At 40.2% G+C, this 15,537-nt stretch overlaps 1 protein-coding gene across 1 annotated transcript in view; it reads left to right on the forward strand.

Annotated features, from left to right (window-relative positions):
* Positions 1–12,961, forward strand: part of SLC13A4 (solute carrier family 13 member 4) — a 39,628-nt gene extending 26,667 nt beyond the window's left edge. The window contains exons 13-17 of the mRNA XM_058191683.1: positions 2,478–2,575; positions 3,513–3,643; positions 7,863–8,024; positions 12,168–12,305; positions 12,821–12,961. Coding sequence (XP_058047666.1) covers positions 2,478–2,575; positions 3,513–3,643; positions 7,863–8,024; positions 12,168–12,305; positions 12,821–12,961 — 670 coding nt within the window. The remainder of the gene's footprint in view (positions 1–2,477; positions 2,576–3,512; positions 3,644–7,862; positions 8,025–12,167; positions 12,306–12,820) is intronic.
* Positions 12,962–15,537: the final 2,576 nt, after the last annotated feature.

The following is a 15,537-nucleotide window of genomic DNA, read 5'->3' on the forward strand; positions in this document are numbered from 1 at the left end:
GTCATGTGGCTGGCATGACTAAATGCCAAAGGCGCACGGAATGCTGTTACCTTCCCACCAAAGATGGTCCCTATTTTTCTACTTGTATTTCTTACATGCTTTCAAACTGCTAGGTTGGCAGAACCTGGAACAAGTAACGGGAGCTCATCCCATTACACGGCACTAGGGATTTGAACTGCTGAACTGCCGACCTTTTGATCGACAAGCTCAGCGTCTTAGCCACTGAGCCAACTCGTCCCTTTTTCAGTGTATTACTCACAAGCAAAAACCTGATCTTTCCAGTCCTATTGAGCTAAAGTTATCATTTCACATGCTAGCAAAATAATGTTTAGAATCTTCCATCACAGAGTAGAGCATGGAAAGGATGATTCCAGATGTCTGATAACCTCTCTCTCTCTCTCTCTCTCTCTCTCTCTCTCTCTCTCTCTCTCTCTCTCTCTCTCTCTTCACCTTCTGTACGTGTCCTTCTGTGTGTTCAGATCTTTAAAAAATTTTTTCCCTGTAACTGAAATAATGCCTTCTACTGTTTTTCATTTCTTTCCTTATTGAAATATTTTTAAGTCTACATTTTTTTAGGAATTCTAATTTTGAGATCTTTTTTCTTGTTAACTTTTCCTGTCATAATAGTTGTGTAACATGTAGACACAGTAGAATAATAAACTTAGAGCAATCCTATTCATCGTTGCTCTGAGGTGTGTATGAAGTTGTGTTTAGATTCAGTTTCAGAACTCCTCCATTACAAGATAACATAACAATATAATAAACAATAACTATAATCCCAAATATTTCTGATGCTCCGATTTCTCAGCTGAATTTCTCCTATAAGGTTAATATAGGTAACTACAGCTCACAACAATTCATTTAGTGACCATTCACAGTTGCAACATAACTGAAAAAAGTAACTCATGATCATTTTTCGCATTTATGACCATTGCAGTATCCCCATGATTACCTAATCAAAATTTGTGAATAATAATAATAATAATAATAATAATAATAATAATAATAATAATAATAATAATAATAATAATAATAATAATAATAAGGTTGGAAGGGACCTTGGAGGACTTCGTCCAATCCTACACCACTTCAGATAAATGGTTATCCAACATTTTCTTAAAAATTTCCAGTGTTGGAGCATTCACAACTTCTGCAGGCAAGTTGTTCCACTGTTCTAACTGTCAGGAAATTTCTCCTTAGTTCTAAGTTGCTTCTCTCCTTGATCAGTTTCCACCCATTGCTTCTTGTTCTACCCTCAGGTGCTTTGGAGAATAGTTTGACTCCCTCTTCTTTGTGGCAACCCCTGAGATATTGGAACACAGCTATCATGTCTCCCCTAGTCCTTCTTTTCATTAAACTAGACATACCAGTTCCTGAAATCGTTCTTCATATGTTTTAGCCTCCAGTCCCCTAATCATCTTTGTTGTTCTTCTCTGCCCTCTTTCTAGAGTCTCGGCATCTTTTTTACATTGTGGTGACCAAAACTGGATGCAATATTCCAAGTGTGGCCTTACCAAGGCATTATAAAGTAGCACTAACAGTTCACGTGATCTTGATTCTATCCCTCTGTTTATGCAGCCCAGAACTGTGTTGGCTAAATGGTTGTCCACTAGGACTCCAAGATCCCTCTCACAGTTACTACTATTGATTCATATTTATGACAGTTGCTGTGTCCTGAGAAAACGTGATCACCTTTTGTGACTTTCTCACAAAGTCAATGGGGAAGCCAGATTCAATTAACAACCATGTTACTAACTTAACAAACCGCAGTGATTCACTTAACAGCTGTGGCAAGAAAGGTCGTAAAATGGGGTAAAATTCACTTTACAACTGTGTCACTTATCAACAAAAATGTTGGGATCAATTGTGGTCGTACATCAAGGACCAGCTGTACTGTTATAAACCTTGGATCTTCTTGTTCATTTCTCTACCTTTTGAATGAGAAAATCAACAGCAGCACAAGTTAGGAATTTCCTGAAAGAATCATACTAAGCTGAATGTGTCTTCCACCAGATTTTTGGGGGTAATTAAGTTACCATCTCTACTACTACATATCCTTTGAAAGATCTGTAGTCTGTTTCTGGAATTCACACTTTCTCATTGGTTGTGGAGGCAATAATACAGAACAATATCAGTATTCCTCCACTTACCTCAACTGTTTTCTTGTTCCTTAAATAACTTCTGTACCATGCAAGATAAAATTTCCTGACTCGGTATCACAGAATGTTCTTGCAAATCTTTGCACACAGTGCTAAGGCATAGCTTGACTCAATTGCGGTACAATGAGGATCCAGGCATTATAGCATGGAATTATGTGAAAACCAGTATGCCATGGCTTGTTTAACAAACCATGATTCGTAAAATAAATTACATGTGCATGGAGCCAGTAAGGGAAAAAGAGGTCATGCATCAGAAAATGAATCTATCTGCTGATTACAGCCAGCTTCTGTTGTAAAATTGTTCCATGGTTTTCCTAGGAAAGGCTATCGGACAGATGCCACCGTCTCTGTTTTCCTTGGTTTTCTTCTCTTTTTGATTCCAGCAAAGAAGCCATGCTTTGGGAAAAAGGTGAAAGGTATGAACGCTTATAGCAACGTTTGACATTGTCTTATTTCAGTCGGTGTCAGTATCCAAAATTCAGTTCACATATTCACATCACAATTGTTGGTCACAATTATACCGTTACTTCCCAGGTAGTCTTTTTAGGATGGATGTTTAGCTAGATAGCAGACCAAATTACAATTTGCCACAGACCAGGAATTATAGATATTCTGATTGATCTTAGCTTGTGAATGCTAAGGGCAAAAAGCAGGATGAGGAAATTTAACCAAATTTAAAATGAGTTTAATGCAGCTTCCACACAGCTATTTTCATTCTGACCTACTGGTCTATGACTGCAATAAATTGAATTGAATTGCCAGATCTAAATATTAGCAGTCAGCACCCCAAACTTCATGACCTTCTGTAACAGAAACTTCTTATTTTTTTTTCTATCTATTACTTTAGACCATGGGTCTCCAACCTTGGACCCTTTAAGACATGTGGACTTCAACTCCCAGAGTTCCTCAGCCAGCTTTGCTTAATCTGATACCTTCCATTTACATTGGTTTTATTTGTCTAATATCTCCGCTAGGCGCCAGATTTTACCTTAGACATTGCCACTTTCCACATTCTGCTGAGAAAGTATTTCTTTGCAGAGTCTGTAGCGATTCTCAGTCATCCAGGTCATGGTTGTCCCAAAGGTGCTTTTTTCGGGAGGCAACTGGACTTTCTTGTGTGTTTTTTTTCTTTTGAAGATATTTTGCTTCTCATACTAGAAGCTTCTTCAGCTCTGACAGGATAGTGACGAATGACAGGATGAGAAGCGAAACACCTTCAAAAGAAAAAACAACAACAAGAAAGTCCAGTTGCCTCCTGAAAAAAACACTTTTGAGATGTTTCTTTTTAGACAGTGCGATTACTATCTGTCAAAGAATCTATAAACAAAGCAAGTGTATTTTATTTTGTCATAGGTCATGTTAATAAGTCCACTGATGTTAACTCAGGAGAGTCCATGATCACCTGGAAGGACTTTGAGAAAACAATGCCATGGGAGATAGTAGTTCTGGTTGGAGGAGGTTATGCTTTAGCCGCTGGATGCAAGGTAAGATAATTAACTTCAGGATATTCACCCATTGTAATACTCTACATCAGTGTTTCTCAACCCTGACAACTTGAAGATGTGTGGACTTCAAGTCCCAGAATTCCCCAGCCAACCACAATTTTATTTTTATTTTTTTTATTTATTTATTTATTTTTGTCACAACAATATATGTAAGTATCATACAGAAAGGTTATATAGTATATAAAGGTATAAGCATATATATATAGGAAGAAGAAAAGAAAAACAATAGGACAGGAATGGTAGGCACATTTGTGCGCTTATGCACGCCCCTTATGGTCCTCTTAGGAATGGGGTGAGGTTAATAGTAGAAAGTTTTTGGTTAAAGCCTTTAGGATTATGAGAAGAGACCACAGAGTCAGGTAAAGTATTCCAAGCACTGATGATTCTGTTACAGAAGTCATATTTTCTGCAATCTAGATTAAAGTGGTTGACATTAAGTTTAAATCTATTGGTTGCTCTAGTATTATTGCAATTAAAGCTGAAGTAGTCTTTGACAGGAAGGACATTACAATAGATGATTCTATGAGTTAAACTTAGGTCTTGTCGAAGGCGACGGAGTTCCACTTTTTCCAAGCCCAGGATTTCAAGTCTAGTGGGATAAGGTATTTTGTTGTTTACAGAGGAATGGAGAACTCTTCTTGTAAAATATTTCTGGACACGTTCAATTGTATTGATGTCAGAGATATGGTGAGGGTTCCAAACAGGTGAGCTGTATTCTAGAATTGGTCTAGCAAATGTTTTATATGCTCTGGTTAGTAGTGTAGTGTTTTTGGAAAAGAAGCTACGCAAGATTAGGTTTACAACTCTTAGAGCCTTTTTTGCTATGTATTTGCAGTGGGCTTTGGCACTTAGATCATTTGACATGAAAACTCCAAGGTCTTTAACGGGATGGGGGTCATCTGTAAGGTAATGTCCATCAAGCGAGTACTTAGTGTTTGGGTTCTTTTTTCCTATATGTAAGACTGAGCATTTGCTGGTTGAGATTTGGAGTTGCCAAGTTTTAGACCAAGCAGTTAGATGATCAAGGTCTTTTTGAATGATAGATGTATTATCAGTGGTGTTAAATAGTTTGACATCGTCAGCAAAGAGAACACAATTACTTGAGATATGGTCACAAAGATCATTAATGTATAGTATGAAGAGTGTTGGTCCAAGGACGCTGCCTTGAGGAACGCCACTCTTGACAGGAACAGGATTTGATAGAGCATTGCCAATTTTGACCACTTGTTGTCTGTTAGACAGAAAAGCAGATATCCATTTGTGAAGGGGTCCTGAAATGCCATAGGATTTTAGTTTTAGGAGAAGTTTATCATGTACTACTGAGTCAAAAGCTTTGCAGAAGTCTATGTAGATTGCATCTATTGTTTTGCCTTGATCAAGATTTGTAGTCCATAAGTTTTTACAGTGGAGAAGTTGTAAGTTGCATGATAATTTTTTCCTGAAACCAAATTGTTTATTGGAGAGTAGGTTGTTTGCTTCTAAGTGTGAGGTAATGGATTGGTTGATGATTGATTCCATGACTTTGCAGGTGACGCAGCATAGAGAGATTGGTCTGTAATTTTCGACTAAGCTGGGGTCTCCTTTTTTGAAGATAAACTGTGGCAAGTGACCAAAGTTTGGGAAGGGAACTGGTAGTGAAAGCTTTATCAAAGATAATACTTAGGAGTTCTGCTATATTAATGGAAAGTTTTTTTAAGAAGTATGCACATAGTCCATCGGGTCCAATAGATAGCGATGGTTTTAAGTTATGAAGAGCTTTTCCAACGTTATCTTCTGTGAAATCTATATGAGTTAAGTCATCATAATCATTGCTGGCACGTTTGTGGAATGTCGGGTATGTGTTATCGGAGTTAACAAAAACTGAGCCAAAGAAAATGTTGAAGAGGTTGGCTTTAACTGTTTCGTCATTGCATTCTTTGTTGTTAGAATCTTTTAGTGGTGGGATGGATCTTGAGTCTTTAAGTTTATTGTTAACAAAATTATAAAAGGCACGATTGGAATTTGTGCGCAGAAGGTCCTCTTCTTGTTTGGTGTGGTAATTTGTGCATTCAGTTTTTATTCTGGGGGTTAAAGGCTGCACATCTTCAAGCTGCCAAGGTTAAAAAACACTTCTCTATGTGATGAACTGTTACATTGCTTACAAAACTAAAATGCTGCCAGTGTGAGGGATTTTTTTTCCTTCGGCAGCTTCATTGCTTGATGCATGGCGAAAGCAAGTTAACAAGGTGAAATCCCAATCCAAAAGAGGGTGTAACTTGTAACAGTAACAGAGTTGGAAGGGACATTGGAAGTCATCTAGTCCAACCCACTGCTCACGCAAGAGACCTATATTAGGGATCCATCCACTTTTCCTTATCAATTCAATTTTTCCCTTTCCATATTCTTTGCCCGGTGACTAGCAGAGAATGGAATCCATCCAGGGATCTAAAATAATCAGCTTTTGAAATGAGACAGGAGACTGCAACAGATCACTCATAGATCTGAATTCTTATTACTCTGCTATTTTTCCTTTTCTCTGTTGACTTTCCTTCTTTTTTTTACATCTTTGTTTTCTAAATATTCCAAATATTCCAAAAATAGATTCACAATTTGCTCTGAAGCTGATTCTTTTTTAAAGTTTGCAGTTTAATGACAGCTTGAGCCAGCTAGTACTGGTAGCCTTTCACTTACAACCATTCCTTTAGGGACCATTCCAAGCTAACAGCACTAAAAAAAGTGACTTATGACCAGTTTTTACACGATAGTTGCAGCATCTCCATGCAGTCACCTGATCAAAATTCAGATGCTTGGCAACTGGTTTATATTTATGATGGTTGCAATGTCCCAGCATCATGTGAACGCCTTTTCTGAAGCTCTGGTCAACAAAGTCAATGGGAAAGCCAGATTCACTTAACAACCATGTAACTAACTTAACAAGTGCAGCGATTCACTTAATGACTGTGGCAAGTAAGGTTTTAACATGGGGCAAAACTCACCTAATAACTGTCTCGCTTAGCAACAGACATTTTGGAAGTCAATTATGGTCATAAATTGTGGGCTTACCTGTAATGCAGTGGTGGGTTTCAAAAATTTTTACTACTAGTTCTGTGGGTGTGGCTTTGTGGGCATTGGGCATGGCAGGGAAAGAATACTGTAAAATTTCCATTCCCGCCCACTCCAGGGGAAGGTTACTGCAAAATCCCCATTTCTTCCTGATCAGCTGGGACTTGGGAGGCAGAGAATAGATGGGGGTGGGGTCAGTCAGAATTTTTACTACCGGTTCTCTGAACTACTCAAAATGTCCGCTACCGGTTCTCCAGACTGGTCAGAACCTGCTGAAACCCACCTCTGCTGTAATGGAAAGTGCTGGGAGCTGGAGGAATTAAAATAGCTGCATTATTAACATTTTTCCTTACCACTAATTAATCTGCCTGCCAGATCTCCACTGATAAGCATACTTTGAGAAATATGCAATAGAGACAGAATTCATCTCTTTTATTTGAAAAGATGCTTGTGATCCTGAAATGCCAGGGAGCATTGGACTATAGTTTGTTCTTTGTCTTCGGATGAGTTTGGACTTTGGGGAAAGCTGCTTATTTTACATTTTCTAGTAAGAAATGGTGCTATCATTTCCTATTAAGCAGAATTCTTCCCAGTCACTGGTAAACCCTTCTTTCCTGTGATTGCTTAGCCCATCTCCTTTCTCATTTGCTCCTCTTTAACAATAGCAATAGCACTTAGACTTAGATACCGCTTCATAGTGCTTTACAATACTCTCTAAGTGATTTACAAAGTCGGCATATTATCCCCAACAAACTGGGCCCTCATTTTACCGTCCTCATTTTATCAGAAGGATGGAAGGCTGAGTCAACCTTGAGCCAGTCAGGATCGAACTCCTGCCAGTGGGCAGAGTTAGCCTGCAATACTGCATACTAACCACTGCGCCATACTCTTTAGAAGAGGGATAAAGCAGACAGAAACATGCTTGATTCATTGCCTCATAAAGTCTTTCCCAGACTTCTTTTTAACAGAATCTCAAGGGAAGACAATAAATGAGGGTAGATGCTGAGATAAGTCAAGGAGAATTCACACATCAGCGCGAACAACCTAACTGCCAATATGTGGAAGCGTTAAAACCACTTTTTTATTCCTTCAGAACAGCTACTGCAAGAACTAGAATATGTTTGTTTTTCCTGCCTATCTTTTCTTTCACTCTCAGACTTCTGGACTTTCGACATGGATTGGGAGGCAAATGTTATCCCTGAGTAGCCTTCCATCCTGGGCAGTCAGTCTGCTGGCCTGCCTCCTGGTGTCCATCGTAACGGAGTTCGTTAGCAATCCTGCAACCATAACAATCTTCCTCCCAATTCTATGTGGCATGGTGAGTACAGATTAGGATTTGTTAAAACAAGGTTAGGTAATCCTTTAAGATAAGGGGCACATTTCGAACTGGAGAGGGCAGTTTCCTTTTTTTATATGGACTAGTCACAAGATACATAGACATCAGAAAGTAAACAGACAAGGTTATTCCCACTACCCCTCCTAAGGTAAAGGTCCCATTCGCACATATGTGCTAGTCGTTCCCGATTCTAGGGGGCGGTGCTTATCTCCATTTCAAAGCCGAAGAGTCAGCACTGTATGAAGACATCTCTGTGGTCATGTGGCCGGCATGACTAAACACCGAAGGTGCACGGAACGCTGTTACCTTCTCAGCAAAGGTGGTCCCTATTTTTCTACTTGCATTTTTTATGTGCTTTCGAACTGCTAGGTTGGCAGAAGCTGGGACAAGTAACGGGAGCTCACCCCTGTTATGCAGCACTAGGGACTCAAACCGCTGAACTACTGACCTTCTGACTGACAAGCTCAGTGTCTTAGCCACTGAGCTACTGCATCCCTCCTACCTTCCCAGAATAACTTATATTACCAAGCTTACCAAGGTTACCAATAGAGGAGCACATTTCAGAATTGAAATGAGGGGTCCTTGGTGCTCTCTGAGCTTGGTTGTTATTTATTTATTTAAAATAATTTATATAGCCGCCAACTCGCTCATAGCGACCCTAGGCAGCTTACAGATAATAATAATAATAATAATAATAATAATAATAATAATAACAACAACAACAACAACAACAATAACAACAACAACAGCAACAACAACAGAGTTGGAAGGGACCTTGGAGGTCTTCTAGTCCAACCTCCTGCCCAGGCAGGAAACCCTACACCATTTCAGACAAATGGCTATCCAGCATTTTCTTAAAAATTTCCAGTGTTGGAGCATTCACAACTTCTGCAGGCAAGTTGTTCCACTGTCAGGAAATTTCTCCTTCGTTCTAAGTTGCTTCTCTCCTTGATTAGTTTCCACCCATTGCCTCTTGTTCTACCCTCAGGTGCTTTGGAGAATAGTTTGATTCCCTCTTCTTTGTGGCAGCCCCTGAGATATTGGAACACTGCTATCATGTCTCCCCTAGTCCTTCTTTTCATTAAACTAGACATACCCAGGTCCTGCAACCGTTCTTCATATGTTTTAGCCTCCAGTCCCCTAATCAACTTTGTTGCTCTTCTCTGCACTCTGCACTCTAATAAAAACACACCATAGAAAAAATAGAAAAAATAAAAAGTAAAAAATAATAACCCCCCTACACACACACACCAGCGACAACACACACTCAAATCAACCATTTAATGGGCTCCATCCCACTCTGGGCTCCCCAGGCAAAACCATGTTTTGAGGGCCTTACAAAAGAGTGTCAGAGTGGGGGCCATTTTTGCACGGATGATGTTGCAGAGGGAGGGAACCACAACAGAGATCCTTCTTCTGGGTCCTTCCAGATGTATCTCCTTACAGGATGGAATCCGCAACACTCCCCACTCTTAGAAGAAGAGTTTGATATGTACATACAATTCAAACGAGACAATCAAGCTCAAAAGGAAACCAAAAGACCAAAACGTCTCCTCACCAGCTATCAAGATTCGGATCAGCATAGAAATAATTCCAAGATTAACATCAGACCAATGATCAAGAAGTAAGCAATACTGCAATTAAGGAACTTTGAAACAAGCTAGCCTTAAACAGCCCAACCCAAGAACCACCAAAACCATTCCCACCAACACTGACAGGATAATCCACTAGAACAGGGCTGTCAAACTCACGGCCCGCAGGCCAGATGCATCACACACTGGCCATGCCCACGCCCGGTTTAACAAAGTGGGGAAAAGTCATGTGACAACACCATGACGACGTGAGTTTGACACCCCTGCACTAGAATATAAAAATGAGAGCAAACCCCATTCCCTATTAGCACTGATGATGTTACCTAGTTTGGGCAATGAAATGTTTGCAAAAAAAAAGAGTTAAGCTCAGTGGTGGGATTCAGCCAGTTCTAGGCAGTTCAGCCGAACCGTTTGTTAAATTGCCAGTTCGCCCCGCCCCTTGCCCCGCCCCTCCCCACCATTACTTATCGGTGTCGCGGCACCATTTGTAAAATTGTTGGCTCGCACTCTCCTCCCCCCTGGGAGCACACCCGAACCGCTTGTTAAATGTCTGGCTCAGCCGCCTACCACTCTGTTCCCCATCTCGGACTGCCCACCTCGGACTGCCCTGACCGCTCCAGCAGTAGAAGGCAAGTACAGCGAGTGCTGCCCCTGGGGAAGCGGGACTGGGAAAGGTGGTTCAACTGCCGGCCATGGCCTACCCCCATATGGGACTATCCATATGGCTGAAAAAAGTGATTTCTGACAGGTTCTCACACTTTTGACTAGTCCTCACACTTATGACCGGTCATCATTTATGCCTGTTGCAGCATTTTGTGCATAGGGACTACTAAGAGGGCTGAAAAAGTTATTTTTGACCTGTCCTCACACTTTTGACTGGTCCTCACACCTACAACTGTCCTCACATTTTACATTTTGCACCCTATCTTGTAACCGTGGTGAAGAGAAGCAGTTGTGAAATGAGTGACATGGTTGTTAAAAATGCTGCAATGGGCATAAATGTGAGGATGGTCATAAGTGCGAGGACCGGTCAGAAATTACTTTTTTTAGCCCTCTGAGTAGTTTCTATGCCCATAGCCAAGCTCGCCCACCCAGTCACATGAGCAGCTAACCACACCCACCCAGTCACATGACCACCAAGCCACACCCCAAAATAAGCCATGCCCACAGAACCGGTTGTTAAAAAATTTGAATCCCACCACTGGTTAAGCTTAGAGAGCATCAAGAACTTCTTATTACTCTGCCCAGTTTTTTCTGAGGCAGTAAGGACATATCCACACAAAGCGGTGGACTGGAGACTGTCACCGTTTTCATGTTTGGAAGAATGTGTTGTAATTTCTGCAAGAACAAAAGTATTGTTGATGTACAGTACTTGATGCTAAAAAGCAAATATGCCGGTTTCTCATTTAATGCTTAAAAAAGCATTAAAAAAGAAAATTAAAGTCATCTGAGATACGAAGTCCAAGATGCCACCAAAGGAGGAGAAAAATGGTGTCACAATCCTGTTGCTATCATCTCATCAATGCTCTAATTTATATACTTGCATCCAACCCAGGAACACAAGCACATAATGGGGACATTTTGTGTGATGGCATCTCTGTTTAGTCATTGTCATTTTAGCAGCATTGCAGTTTGCAGAGATAATGCAAGAACCATGCTGCCTATTACTTATCAAGGTAGAAAATCGAGGTAGGAGGCCAAGCTTACAGCCAATCTTGGATGCTAAAATATGGTACATGACAACTGCTTATAGTTGGTAGACCACTTTCTTATATTTTCTACATGAATTCTCATGTGAATATATGTAGATTTCAGTTTTATCAGCACCAACGCAGTATATTTATCCAATGTCTTGCACTTTACCTCTATGGTTGAAAGAAAGTGTGACTCCTGATAACCTGTATGTTAGTCTAATACAGGGGTAGTCAACCTTTTTATACCTACTGCCCACTTTTGTATCTCTTTTAGTAGTAAAATTTTCTAACCACCCACCGGTTCCACAGTAATATGCCGTGTATCGACACCTGCGCATGCCTCTCGCGCATCGAGGATTGGGTTTGGGGGGGGCGCCGGCTACCAGCTCTGCTTGCCTGTTACAGCTAGGTGGTGCAGGGGGAGATGCGCGAGATATTCTGGGACGAGTCTCTTTTGTTTGTGGTCACACTATAGCACCATTTAGTTTCACTTACGTAACGTGGACTAAACTTATGCGCGGGCGATACAAATAGTATATTTTCAGAAATTTAAATTGTCACGGGGAATTTTATGAAAACCTAATGAAAATGTTTTTAAATAATGCTATGAAATTTTTTTAAAAAGTCAATTAAATTAAAAAAAAAGGAAAGTGCTTCAGTATCGGACAAAACCCCTACCGCCCACCATGAAAGCTGGAACGCCCACTAGTGGGTGGTAGGGACCAGGTTGACTACCACTGGTCTAATACTAAGCCATGATCCCAGATCTAATCATATTGTTTCTCCAGAGTTGTTATGCATGTTACCAAAAGAATTAGTCTTCCTCCTTCTCTTTATAGTCCGAAAGCCTCCAAATCAACCCACTGTACACCCTGATCCCTGTCACCATGTGCATCTCTTTTGCGGTAATGCTACCAGTGGGCAACCCTCCAAATGCCATTGTCTTCACTTATGGGCACTGTCAAATCAAAGATATGGTATGTATCAAGCATCCACAATTAAATCAAGTAAATTTCAAAAACAATGAAGCACTACAATGAATGTTGCAATGCGGTAACAATAGATATACATTATTCGTAATGTACAAATTACAGCTATGATAGGTTTGAAATTATAGTTCCCACCACCACTATTATCTATTATTATTAATAGATTAACGTTTCTCAGTCTTGGTAACTTTAAGACGTTATGTGTCCATAACATCTTAAAAATGCCAAGGTTGAAAACCCTGACATAGATAGATCAGAGACAGAGCTAGGGTTATTTCAACCCAGTTAGTGCCTTGTTGGCTGTAATTTGGTAAAGTGAACATGAGGACACATCTGGAAATAGAAGGAAATGATTTAATCCAATTAAGTAGCTGATCTAAATGCTCCCTGGATTTGGTCTATGAAAAAACAGATGCCAGAAGCTGTCCAGACCTGGTGTGCTTGAACTGTAAGCTCTTATTCAAATTGATACTCATTATTGTGGTTTTTCTCTTTATTTGTAGATCAAAGCTGGCTTTGGTGTCAATATCATTGGACTAGTGATTGTTACATTGGCCATAAATACTTGGGGAATTAGACTCTTTCAACTGGACATATTTCCTGATTGGGCCCAAACCAGTAATAATTTTACTGTCCCATCATAGACAGCATTGGCAAAATTTGCCAAATCCCGGAAAGTAGACAAACATGATTGTATATATATATTAAACAAGGAGACTCGACTATATATTATGCCAGGAACGGGAATAAAATAAGATGTAACTTAATTGAAGTTCTCCCAAATATTACATCTACCATCTAGCATTTTTATTTTCAACTGTTAAATGAAAACTGGGGAAAAATTCCATTTTTATTTGATGGGATATATGCAACTTACGGTACTCTAGTGCAAAATTAAAGATTAAGCGTTAACTCTGTAAATATTTGTGCAGAAAGCTGTACACAGAAGCTATTTTATAAGGATTCTTATAAAGGATCCTTAACATTATTTTGGTGGAAATGTGGGCTGTATTCAAATTCGTAGCATAAAGCTATCCTATACATATAGTTTATTGAGTCTCTAAACTTTTCTTTTCAAATGTTTAAATTGGATGTTCTACTGTTCAGCAAATGCTGCCTTGCTCATGTTGGTTTTCTACTGTTCCCTCTCAATCTCTCGCCCTTATTTATTTTCTTTTGCTAATTTTGATTAAGAAAGCCAGTTTGGTGTAGTGGTTAAGGCATCAGGATAGAAACCAGGAAAAAGCCAACTGGGTGCCTTAGACCATTTATTCCCACTGTGCCTTAGGAAACAAGCAATGTTGTTTCCAAACCATTTCCAAAATTTGGCCAAAAAATTGCACCGACTTGTCCAGGCAATTGCCAGTAATCAAGACTGACTTGAAACCACAAAAAATGTTCAACATAACATCCTACTTGAAGAAAACCCCACAAAAACTGTTGGATAGATGTCCTTTCTCTTTGATCAGGGGTGTCAAACTTGATTTCATTGAGGGCCACATCAGGGCTGTGTTTGACCTCAGGGGGCCGTGTGTGTGTGTGTGTATGTGTGTGGCCAGGGCAGCATGGCCAGGATCGGTATGGCTAGCTTGACGTCACACACATTTTTGGCAGTGACAACCTCTTGCAGCCCTCTGCCAGCAAAAATGGAGCCCCGGGGAATTCACACACAGCCTCCCCTCCCTTTTTGCTGCCAGAGGGCTGCAGGAGGCTGTCATGGCCAAAAAACGGAACCTGCCCGCCCAAACTCTATTTTCACTAGCCAATGCTCTGTTTCCAGGGCAGCCCTGCGGGCCAGATCTAAGCACCCTGCAGGCCGGGTGCAGCCTGCGGGCCTTGAATTTGACACCCCTGTGTTTGAGGTGTTTTTCTATTGCACTATTATCATTATCAAACACAATTAAACATTTCATAAAATAGACTAACTCACTTTAATGATTTTTTTTCCTCACTGAAAACATTTGCTTGGTTTCTAATTTAATCCATATACAGAGGTCTTCCTGAATTACTTTTGCAATGATAAACCTGCTTCCAAATTTTAATTGGGGGGGAGGGGTGGAATAGGAATCTTTCCTGTGCTGAAATATGCCACTGATAAGTGTAAGAAGGATTTAAAAGCATCTGCATTTATGGTTAGCTGTAAATACAAGCACTTAAGCTCCTTAATCCTCATTTAGCTCTGAGAAATAGCTTGAAGAGAAGGAGGCATTGTTAGCACTGGCCTCAGCTAAGAATCTAGAATAACTTTCAGAGAACTCCTAATAAAAGCAGATGTCCTGCAGTTTTACCTTTCCATGGAATTCTGCATACAGTTTAGCACAGGGGTCTCCAAGCTTGGTCCTTTTAAGACTTGTGGACTTCAACTCCCAGGGTTCCTCAGCCAGCTTTGCTGGCTGAGGGACTCTGGGAGTTGAAGTCCACAAGTCTTAAAGGGACCAAGCTTGGAGACCCCTGGTTTAGCACAAGAACAGGGGAAAGTGTTGTACAGAAAATTATTGTCCAAATCGCCAGAGGGAAGGACAAGAAACAATGGTTGAAAACTAATCAAAGAAAGAAGCAACCTGGAATTAAGGAGAAACTTCCTAACAGTGAGGACAATTAACCAGTGGAACAGCTTGCCTTCACAAATCGTGGGTGCTCCATCACTTGAAGTTTTTAAGAAGATTCTAGACAATCACTTATCTGAAATAGTATAGAGTCTCCTGTTTGAGCAGGGGGCTGGACTAGGAGACCTCCAAGGTCCCTTCCAGCTGATTCGTTCTAATGCCCCATGACCTTTCAGGGTAACAAGGCTTCAGGAAGATTGTGGTTGCCTCATGTTTTTACTTGTTGGAATTGCAGATTCACACAAATATGCCAGTGTGACTTTGCTGAGTTCCAGAAGGATCAGGCATGTTCCCCTTGAAAGATCCTGTGATGGGACAGCCCGAATTCCTACAGATTTATTCTGCAATTAAGTGTCTTCACAATAGACTTACTACTTTCATAATGCTTCTGTATTCTTATCCTATTACAGATGATACATAACCTGTAATAATTATATCCTGATTGCCTTTGTTATGTTTTTTTTTCCATTAAGAAAAATAATAACCATTTTTGTTCCCATTGCAAATGTTTCTGTTGCAGAAATTGCTTGGTAATAAAGCAAAGTCTAAAAACTGTTAATATTCTTGTGGTGTATAGAAATTGTAGTGGGGATGTCCAAACACATTTTCCCCTT

Source organism: Ahaetulla prasina, chromosome 7, assembly GCF_028640845.1.
Source record: "Ahaetulla prasina isolate Xishuangbanna chromosome 7, ASM2864084v1, whole genome shotgun sequence".
NCBI classification, from domain to species: Eukaryota; Metazoa; Chordata; class Lepidosauria; order Squamata; family Colubridae; genus Ahaetulla; species Ahaetulla prasina.